The sequence below is a fragment of the Pyxicephalus adspersus genome, chromosome 11 (assembly GCF_032062135.1).
Source record: "Pyxicephalus adspersus chromosome 11, UCB_Pads_2.0, whole genome shotgun sequence".
Classification (NCBI taxonomy): Eukaryota; Metazoa; Chordata; class Amphibia; order Anura; family Pyxicephalidae; genus Pyxicephalus; species Pyxicephalus adspersus.
In genome coordinates, this window is record NC_092868.1 from 57,885,469 (window position 1) to 57,897,196 (window position 11,728).

At 45.4% G+C, this 11,728-nt stretch overlaps 1 protein-coding gene across 1 annotated transcript in view; it reads right to left on the reverse strand.

Annotated features, from left to right (window-relative positions):
* ESAM (endothelial cell adhesion molecule) overlaps nt 1-8,748 on the reverse strand; it is a 32,342-nt gene extending 23,594 nt beyond the window's left edge. The window contains exon 1 of the mRNA XM_072425610.1: nt 8,356-8,748. Coding sequence (XP_072281711.1) covers nt 8,356-8,419 — 64 coding nt within the window. The 5' untranslated portion in view covers nt 8,420-8,748. The remainder of the gene's footprint in view (nt 1-8,355) is intronic.
* Nucleotides 8,749-11,728: the final 2,980 nt, after the last annotated feature.

An 11,728-nucleotide genomic window follows, 5' to 3' on the forward strand; every position in this document is an offset into this window, starting at 1 on the left:
TAAGTAGGTGTATGTCTAACCAGGCAGTGGGGGGGGGGGGGGGGGGGGGGGATTAGAAGCCCTGGTGGGTATTTACCACTGGTGAAAGACAGGAAGTGAGAACGAATCTCCTAACAGAGAGCTTTTCCATACCATCCTCAATGTATAATTGTCTTCCCACATGCTTTCCTTGTCTATACAATTCCAGAAATAAAGGGCTCAGGTGAAGTTTAGTTGTGCATGTGTCCAGAACAATAAAGTTTTAAAGGGTTTGTACTACGCTGCAGTTTCTTGGGGTGCAGCCGGTATTTCTAGGTACCTAGAGGAGCTCTGGTCAGGTCAAAAGAGTCATAAAAGCAGAATCCCTACCCTAATCTGCTTCCACTGCACCCCAATCTGCTTCCACTGTGCCCTGCACACCCTAATCTGTTTCTACTGTACGCTGCGTACCCTAATCTGCTTGTACTGTGCCCTGCGTATCCCAATCTGCTTCCACTGTACCCTGCATACCTTAATCTGCTTCCACTGTGCCCTGCACACCCTAATCTGCTTCTATTGTGCCCTGCTAATCTGCTTCTATTGTGCCCTGCGTACCCTAATCTGCTTCTATTGTGCCCTGCGTACCCTAATCTGCTTCTATTGTGCCCTGCGTACCCTTAGTTAGATGGTCATTCCCACCAGTAACCCCCCCCCATCTTATCTCTGGAGGATTTTTTTAGGAAGTGGCTCCAGCTGTTTTTGTTTTCGGCCCCTCATCCCACCAGGAGCTTCCCAGACCCCCAGCACAATGTTGCAGGATTTGCACCCCCGGCTTCTGATTCCATTGACCTTAATAGGATTTTTTGGAATTTCCATTTTTTGTTCTATGAGAGATTAGAGAATGAGTGGAATTGTACAAGTAGGAAGGAAACTGATTTATTGCAACATTTTTTGTTGGGGAAGAAGTTATTTATAAATTGGGGAAAACAAAAAGATAAAGAAATGGAGAGATAAAAAATAAAATCCCAGTGGGGGATGGAAATATAAAAGCAGCGCGAGGCCATTATGACATCATCATGGAAATTCTGCCCCTCCGCCCTGCACATAACACAACGGTGACATCTCAGGGGGGTAAATTGCTGCAAGTTCCCTGAGGGGCCTGGCATCCATTGGCATTCAGAGTGCCGGGGTGCCCGCTGCGAGCTGTGCCGGCCTCAGCCGCCATAATCTGTTTAGGAATTAAGGGATCCGGGCTGATTTTATCCGATGACTTCGCCCTGTAAGATTAAAATGATTAAACTCTGTAACAGCGGAAGGGAAATTAAACTGCGGCAGACGATCTTGAAACCGTGGCTGACACAGTTTGGGTCTGGCCAGCTGTTCGGGGGACTACAGGGCATGCTGGGATTTGTAGTTCTTTAACAAAATGTCAGATTCCTTTAATGGTAACCAAATACTTTTTTCCACTTTTCTATACATAAGTGAAGTACCAGACCAGTACCAGTCAATTAAATGTTCACACAGACAAGATTAACCACTGCGGTGTGATGCCTTGGCAATTGGTCACATGTTAAAGGGCAGGAACAGCCAATTTGCACCAGAGATGGCACACTTAAGGAAGAACCTTTCCACCTATATTTACCATCAATTTAGAGATTTCCCATGCACTACTCATTTCTGCCACTAGATGTCCCTAGTCTAAGAGGCATTCCACACAATGTCATTCAACACAAGTCCTCTGAGCCCAGGTTGCCCTGGACCCACTTTTAGCCTGTGATTGGACATGAAAGTAGAAGCAGCACCCTCGTCTTTTGCTTTATGTGAGAACTGTTTGTCTCCTTTTTCTGCATCTCTAACTCCAGCCCTGCTGTTATAGGCTGATTCCACGTCACATTCAGATACTAACATTATTATTATTATTATTATTATTATTAATAAATAGTATTTTTATAGCGCCAACATATTACTCAGCGCTGTACATAAAATAGGGGTTGCAAATGACAGACAGATACAGACAGTACAGTGACACAGGAGGAGGAGAGGACCCTGCCCTGAAGAGCTTACAATCTAGGAGGTGAGGGAAGTATCACACAATAGGAGGGGGATATGGAATGATGGGTGAGTATTGAGGGTTTAGGAGACAGAAGAAGATGGGTAGGTGAGGGTGAAGCGTTGGGTTTTGAGGACTCTTTTAAATGAGCAGAAAGTAGGAGCAAGCCGAATAGGACGAGGAGACCATTCCAGAGAGTGGGGGCAGCTCTAGAGAAGTCTTGTATCCGTGCATGTGATGAGGTTATGAGTGAGGAAGTCATTAGTAGGTCATTGCAGCAGCAAAGAGAGCAGCTGGGGGAGATTTTTCTATCAGGGCAGAAAGGTAAGTGGGACAAGAATTGTGGAGAGATGTTAAGGCAAAGCACAGGAGCTTAGATTTCTTGCATACATTCGGGGCAGGGTCGTCTCCTCTTCCTGTGTCACTGTCTGTATCCATCTGTCATTTGCAAGTTCTATTTAATGTATTTTATTTATTGTTTAATATTAATAATAATAAAAAATAATAATAATATTTACAATACATTGCTTATGATGAATTCCTAATTGTAATGCTGCCTTCATTTCCCCAACCAGGAGAATTTGTATTTAGCTTGTGATGGATCTCCTACGTTTGGATGACCGGGGTGGTCTGGGGGGGGGGGATGGGATCACATTGTGATGACAGGTCCACTTTACATAAAATAAACCTGGATAATATATGTGTGTATTGTACATCCTCTCCTGATACATTGTAACACTCCGCAGCTACTGTGTGTTATGAAGAAGCCACCAAGCATTAATCCTGCTGGATGGTGAGGGTCCCCATGCTGACAGATGATATAAAATATTTATCTGCGATGGGGAGATTTAGGCCGGACGAGCGTATAGGGAGAGCAGCGAACGTTGAGAAATTCTCCCATCGCCTTTCTCACGACCCCCAGGGCCAAAAGCAGCTCCATCCTCCTGGGATTACAAATCTGGAGATGTGACATTTCTGCAGCTCTACTTGGCTGAGTTACAGAGGCGGCTGTACCAAGCTGGGGGGGGGGGGGAATGGAACCCGTCTATGGATTGCCATGGCATGAAGGTCTCAATGTCTTCGGAGCATCGCAGGGATCTGATGGAGGGGTTGGGACGTTTGCTGCTGTCCTGTCACATGATGCCATTTTATTCATTTTTGTTATATAGAAAAATGGATTTATTAAAAAAGTTGAACACTAGCTGAAATATTTAACAAGGCTGACAGTGGGAGTGGCTTCTCTGCTGGGCGTGGCACCGGTCTTCTTTATATAAATGTTTTCTACAAATAACTAATACAAACTGTACAAAAGCTGGCACCTCCATCCAGCTCCAGTTAGCATAACTGTGCATTAGGACCGGCGCAATAATTGCAGCAGCACCACAAGTCCCAGCATGCCCCAGCCAAGGCACCAACAGCCAGGCAGCCCCAAGTGACACAAACTTATTCTGACATAATCCTCTCCTCCTCCTATCCCCCCGGGTAACTAATCTCCAACAAACAGCAAAGTCCGGGATATAAACCTCAGATCAGCACCGCCGCCGCTCGCTGGGCGCCAACTGACACCCGGCTTTGATCAGGAGGGCAAAAGACATTCTGCTAATTCCCCACTAACCCTCAATGTAATAATGGGGTCCCGTGCTGCTGGTGGAACAGATCCAGCCAATCAAAATGACTAAACTGTCCTAAAATGTCCTGATTACTAAAGAGGACCTGTCACCAGATACATGTGTCCATGCTGAGTAATGTGTCATTGTAATGTATAATATAATAATAATCTCAGAGATCACATGACTCCCCTGCCTTGTGATTGGATACAAAGTTACAATGTTGCAGTCTGATCACTGGGGAGAGACACAAATTACTGGGGGAAATCTCCCCATTGTGGGAGGGGCAGAGACACAAAAAACTGGGGGAAATCTCCCCATTGTGGGAGGGGCAGACACACAAACTACTGGGGGAAATCTCCCCATTGTGGGAGGGGCAGACACACAAACTACTGGGGGAAATCTCCCCATTGTGGGAGAGGCAGGGACACAAAGTACTGCAGAACAAATGACTTTCAATGCAGTTACCTTTAAGCTCCACAATCGCTGTACCTGACGTACCCATACTTGCCCATCATTGCTAAGCCTAACCCCTTCTAGAATTCTGACAGCCCCAACACATGGTTAGTATACTTTTTAATTTTCAAAAAAAATGTACCAATATCAGTTGATTAAATTTGAAGGTAGAAGAGGGAAGATGAAGATAATCAGTGACGGTGATTTATCAATCCAGGGTGGAATAACCCTTGACGCTCCACCTACAATAACCTTTTGGATTCCACTGGGGCCACTGGGTGCTCTGGAATGCAATCGGTTTAGCTATCAGATTTTTAGGATCTTGTGAAAAGACCCTCTTTTGAGTGAAAATCTAACATCTGTACAGATGTTTCCCTACCAACTAATAAGAATGACTGCTGTTATGGGGAGGATGCAGCGGGGAGTCTCCCCTATTGAGCATTATTGAGCTTTTACAATATAAGCAGATTGTTGTCACCCTGGGCCCGTAGATTTAGCACAGTTGTGTTCTCTCCTTATCGTGTCACTGCGGCCAATAAACATCGCTCGGCGGTTAATGGAAAGAAATCAGAGCGAATTAGAGCGACGTCTTAAGATTAGGGGTCATTAACTCCGGGGTTCCTGTAAACAGTTGGCTGGACTAAGCTGCTCATTACTCGGACACTGATGTCCTCCGGCTCAAGTCCTTAATGAAATTCCCTCCTCCCCGGATTTATCTCCTTACCGCTGACTCAAAGCTGAAAGGTCAGAGATTTCCCATGTGACACAGCAAAGGGGGCACCCTCAGCCAATGGCAGCCCTCCTTTATCATGGGACAAGGTGAACCGTGACCCCCAGGACTATCATAGAATCAAGTGGTGATGTTGGACAGCTAATGATATAAAATACATTCTAAGAGCTGTATGTATCAAGGTTCACACGCAAGATTCACACAACTTTCATCCAAGATAAACACAAGCTGAAGGTTTTTTGAAAAATGTGTGACTTGTTTAAAAAAGTTGTGTGAATCTTGGATGAAAACATGGATTACCAAACACCTATGAAACTATTCATTTCTTACAATACTGAGTTCCTGTCTTTAGTTTCCACCGACTCCCCCCCCTTCCCCAACTGCATGGAGTATGTCTTGTGTTTTCATAGATTCCCTTCTACATTCACAGGATAAGCCGTGTTTATACAGAGCGGCAGAGCAGTTTATATGAAGAGTGATGGGGACATTATATTGTAAGCTTCTATGGGGACAGGGATGTGAGTGGGACGGTGTACTCTGTACATCACTATGGTGTATGTTGGCACTATATACATGAGTGGTATAAATACACACATCCTGAACCCTATTAATATTTAGCAGTATCTATATAGCACCAACATATTATGCAGCGCTGTACATTAAATAGGGGTTGCAATTGACAGACAGATACAGTGACAGAGGAGGAGGAGAGGACCCTGCCCTGAAGAGCTTACAATCTAGGAGATAAAGCCGATATGGGATTTTAGTCATTTACGTGAAGCCATGGCTGGCACAGGTGGGGTAGAGGACAAGCATGATGGGGATATCTGCACAATGATGGCTGGTGAATCTGGAATTATCTTGTTGGGGTCTTGGTATAGGTTTACCAGCCTTGGGATTGGCGTTTCTCATCGTCTTATATATAGAAAACCCCGGAAAGGGTTCCATTGTCGGAAGGTCAAAGCTCGGACTTAAATAGCATCCACATGAGTAACGAGCGCGTCCCTCAGTCAACAATCACCCAAAATAAATCTAAAGGAACATTCCAGACAGAAGTACGCAGTGCCATGGGGACAAATAACATCATGGCACAAAATGCAGATCAACCATTGGCATGACTGGCAAAGATGAGCGGGGTGAAGCTCGGGGTCATATCAGCAGTGAACAGTGGGCAGTATGTACAGGAGAGGAATGTGTGGGGTATTATAGGGGCACTATATGCAGGACAGGAGGGCATTACAGGGGGCAGTGGGCAGTATGTGTAGCAGAGGAGTGTAGGGGTATTACAGGTGCAGTATGTTCACTGAGAGGGGTACAGGATGTACTACAAGGGGCAGCATGCTCAGTGGAGTATGGGAGGGGCATAATTGGCAGCATATGCAGTAGAAGGGTGTGTGTCTGGGGGGTATGTGCAGCTGAGCAATGTGGAGAGTATGATTCCCAGCAGTATGTGCAGGAGAGGTGTGCAGAGGGCATTGCAGGGGCAGTATGTTCTAACAGAAGTGCAAGAGGTATTACAAAGGGCAGCATGCGCAGTAGAGCAGTGTGAGAGGTATTATAGAAGGCAGTACACTCAAGAGGGTATCACAGGGGCAGTAAGTTCAGGAAAGCAGCACAGAGGGTATCACAGGGGCAGTAAGTTCAGGAAAGCAGCACAGAGGGTATCACAGGGGCAGTAAGTTCAGGAAAGCAGCACAGAGGGTATCACAGGGGCAGTAAGTTCAGGAAAGCAGCACAGAGGGTATCACAGGGGCAGTAAGTTCAGGAAAGCAGCACAGAGGGTATCACAGGGGCAGTAAGTTCAGGAAAGCAGCACAGAGGGTATCACAGGGGCAGTAAGTTCAGGAAAGCAGCACAGAGGGTATCACAGGGGGCAGTAAGTTCAGGAGGGTACAATTCCTTGCACATGCTCAGGTTGTGCGGTAACTGCTTTGTCCCCAACAATAAAAATCACATTAAGCTAATTTATGTTCCCATAACAAGGCAATAACTTCGAATTTAATGCTGGCGGATAAAACGATTCAGAAAATTCCAAGTGCTACCGTGTGGAACCAGAGACGAGTTGATAATTAATTAGTAAAATAAAGTAAACTGGAAATGTTATTTACAAAATGGATCAACAACGAGTATTGTTCTGGGTCCTCATGTGATATGAAATCCAGCACCATGCAACCGGACAATCTCCACCCAATGCACCTTCCCCAGAGGAGCGGGAGGTCTGTACCCAACCCAGACCCCAAACCCTATAACCCCCCCATTCCTAACCCCCAACCCCTATAAACCCCCCCATTCCTAACCCCCTAACCCTTATAACCTGCAAAACTCCAATAACCCCCCTTGCATTCCTAACCTACACCCAATCCCTATAGCCTCTCCTCTAATCCTAATTTAAACCCCCAACCCCTATAAACCCTCCTCCATTCCTCCACAATATGTATAGCTACAGAGGTGAATGGGTGTTTGTATACATTTCATTTACTAGTTGCATTGTTGTGCCCAGTCTGGGGCAGGAGGCAGCATGGTGGCTCAGTGGTTAGCACTCCGGCCTTTGCAGCGCTGGGTCCCAGGTTGGAATCTCAGCCAGGACTCTATCTGCATGGAGTTTGCAGGTTCTCCCTGTGTCTGTGTGGGATTCCTCCCACATCCCAAAAACATGCAGTTAGGTTAATTGGCTTTCCCATAAAATTGGCCTTATACAGTGATAATGACATATGATTATGGTAGGGACATTAGATTGTGAGCTCCTCTGAGGGACAGCTAGTCACATGACTATGGGCTTTGTACAGCGCTGCGTAATATGTCAGAGCTATTTAAATACTGAAATATATTAAATTTTTAGAACTAATCACACAATAATAAAACCTTACAACAATGTTGTGACCAGACAGCGATGGATCAATGTGATCTGCAATCTCTGGGAATGCTGGGATCCACTATAGTGCTTGGCTTTAGATCTACCATAGGGATAAACGCAGATCAATGCACCCAAAATGCAACGCATGCAGTTTTCACAACACAAAGCATTGGGGGTAAGCAGATCCTACTGAAAACAATTTGATTTTGCATTTTTGCATTAAAAAAAAAAATCTTACTTTCGGGCACCGGGACGCTTACAGCAGGAAAAAACAATCAGATCAGAGGATCCAAAATCAGGATTTGTATTTTCAAAAAGTTCTTTCCAGTCCAATGAGATGTGACAATGACAGTCACATGGCTATGGTAAGTAGGACCCCCGTACTGGTTCTTATGGCAAGACCATGAAGATTATCAGAGCACTGAGGGAGAAAAGGTCGCCTGCCATGAAGTTCACACTGCGGTCTTTCCTGATTTCACCTGGCGGTCAGACGCCTTTGGCTAATAAACCGATTACTGAGACGTTTACAGAGAAGTTGGAATATTGGAAGCAATTGTGGTGAATTTTTATCTCAGAATTTGTAATTTGTATTTAAAGTGTCAAAATCATCCTCACAATTCTATATATTGCATATGGGTGGTAGTCACCGATGGGGTGTCCCCAGTGATCCAGATAGTAATATAGTATTATTAGTACTCACCGATAAGGAGCAGGGTGCCCAGCACCCCCAGCCATTGTCCCCCTGCTGTAGCTGTACTCCTCATGCTGTACTGCCCTGCGCTGTCAGCTCTTCTTTACTAATTGTTCCTTCTTTGCTGTAATGTAATCCAATGTGGGCCAGAGGGTGGAGGGGTAAGGTAAGGGGACACCTGCAGCAAGCACACTGCTCTGATAGGGAAGATCAGCACACAGTGTCAGCTCTGCAGGTCACACCCAGCACTGCTAGCAACTCAATGGCACAACTCACACCAAGGCTATGGGCTGGAGCCTACCTGCCCTGACACAGGGAGCGCTGGCTCCACCTAGAGGATGAACAGGGCAGTGCAGGGGACAGGGAGCAGGTGCTGAATGTGGAGCCTCCAGCACAGAGGATGAAGCAAATCCCAATCAGTCACTGCTGAGATCTCTTCCAGGGAGGGAAGCTGCAAGCTTCCTGTGTCTCATATGCAAAATGCCATTTATGTGCTGGGTCACACCCACTCCACTTAACCCCAGCTTGAGCCTGAACTCATCCCCCATTCTGGTGTTCTGTGGGAACTGGGGCAATTCCAAAGGCATTAGGCACAGAGTGTCCCATAAATTGGGGGTATGAAGGCTCCCATCTGTGGGGACAATGACGAAATATTGCTTCCCTGAGATCTGTATAAATAAATGTCATATCATATATTCATATGATGCCCTGGGCTTTGAAGAGGGACTGTCCCCCAACTGCCCCTGATTGCAGGGATTGTCCCCCTTTATACCTCCAAACTGCCCCTGATTGGAGGGATTGTCCCTCCTCATACCTCCATCTGCCCCTGATTTGGAAGGACTGTCCCCCTTCATACCGCCCAACTGCCCCTGATTTGGAGGGACTATCCCTCTTCATACCCTCCATCTGCCCCTGATTTGGGGGGATTGTCCCTCTTCATACCTCCCAACTGCCCCTGATTTGGGGGGACTGTCCCTCTTCCTTCATACCTCCCAACTGCCCCTGATTTGGGGGGACTGTCCCTCTTCATACCCTCCATCTGCCCCTGATTTGGGGGGATTGTCCCTCTTCATACCCTCCATCTGCCCCTAATTTGGAGAGACTGTCCCTCTTCATACCTCCCAATTGCCCCTGATTTGGAGGGACCGTCCCTCTTCATACCTCCCAACTGCCCCTGATTTGGAGGGACCGTCCCTCTTCATACCTCCCAACTGCCCCCGATTGGGGGGGACTGTCCCTCTTCATACCTCCCAACTGCCCCTGATTTGGAGGGACTGTCCCTCCATCCTCATTTTTTCCCTTTTTTGGGTTATTTTGCACTAAACCTTCAGCCAGCCTCTACAATTTCCCATTTGTTATCTTGAAAAGCAAATGCAATGGAAACACAGTAGTGGGTGCGGCGGGGTTGCCATTTGTATACTTTGAGTTACAAAGTGCCCCTGTTCCCTATCACCAGAAGCTGAGAGATATGAATTAGTGTTGTAAGTCTGCAACAGGAAGTGCTGTCATTGGCAGGATCTTCAACTAACAAACTTTGAACATTCGCCGATAATATTTGCTTAGTAAAGCCGTATACGGGGAGCCATTGTGCTAAACATACGGACAAAAAGATTTTGGATTGATCTGGACCTCCGGCACCGACATCAAACACACAAAATCTCTGCAGAAAAGTCAAACCAGTAAGTGCCAAATATCCCTGCGTCGTATCTTCGAGCTGCCGAGTCACAAGGATGCCGATTTATAACAGAGCCTGAGTGAAATAAACATTTTTATAACAATGAATTTCTTGCAGCTTTTATTGACATTTGGCCTCAGTCGGTGTCAAATTTACGAACTCCAAGTGCAGGAGATATTAAATTCCCGCATTATATTTACACCAATCCCTGAGCTTCTCACCGCGACCCCCGATAAAAGGCGATGGCCGGCAGTAATTGCTGCTTTCTCTGGCCCATAAATAATCTTATCTATGACCATAAAGTTTTGCTGATTGCAAAGTGATCATCGTGCCGTGATAATTGCAACGCTTTGGACGCAAAGACTGGAAAAGTCACACTGAGGTCCTGGATGCGGAATAAAATGGATATAAACCCAAATTAATGGGAGTGTTGGCTCCATACACTGTAATCATAAACCAGGGTTTCCAGACCTTTATCACATGGGGGAACCCTTGGAATAACTTTCAGGTGTTCAGGGATCCCCTTCTAGATTTCCTATATCCACAGCCCATAGTATATTAGTGTGGTGGTCAGTGGGAAGAATTCCTCTTACATTTATGGCCAGTGGGAAGAATGTCACCCTTACAGATAGCCAAAAACATCATTGGGGTCACTTACACTGACCTGAGAGATGCAAACTGCGCATTGCTCAAGGAACCCCCAGCAACCTCTGGAGGAACCCCGGTTGAGAAAAGTCAGTTGACTTTTTAGTTCTTTGTACATTGCAGGTCTTATGATCTCCAGCAGCCTCCTTGCTAGTGGGATCACCAGGGATCATTTCAATGTTGCAATATTAAAGATGACTTTTGAAGTTAAAACTTGACATTTTTTTCTGCATAATGGACTTTACATTGAATTCTGATTACTTATCGGTATGTTTTTGGATTTTAAGAGTCTATTTAAAAATGTTTTACCCAAAACATACGCCAAATACACAATATTTTTACATTGTATTTGTAAACTGAATGAGTAAAAGTAGATTCTTACATTTTCTATTTGAATCCTTTAATAAGTTGAGTAAATCTTGGGTGAAAACATTCACAGATAGAGCTCTAAGAAATGGGCACAGATAGGGTGAGACCTCAGTAGTGCCAACCACGGAACAATCATCTGCCCTGAACCCTTCCAATGTTACCAGATCTAAGGTATGAATATTATATTGGGTGTTTCACTTTTTATGGAAATTTTTTCTTCTTTCCCTCTGTAAGTTGCTCACTCACGGGACAAAAACACAGGAAATCTTTTATTACCAGGCAGGACATCTTTGTCCTAAGAACAAAACAGGAACCTCCTTGGAAATGAGTCTGTCTCTACTTAAAGAATTCTTATCTCGAGTGCCTAGACTTCCTGCAGGACGGTTTCCTTCCATTGAACGTGAAGGCTGCCTCTCCCTGAGAGAACATTACATGCAGGAAGTCCAGCTGCAGCTCTGAGGGTAGAAATAGACTGAAATGTATGCAAGATCCACCCATGGACGGGCTGAATGAAACTGCAATATTTTCATGGAAAAATAAAAATTATAGTAAACTTGGGTGCCATACACCAGGCGTGATCAAACACGATTCTTGAGTGATCTTCCATCTGATATTGCTTGTATAGTCCCATGGTTTACCCTGGGGTTTCTCCAGAAGTTTCTAGGGGTTACCAATTAACCTTCAATCTGACGC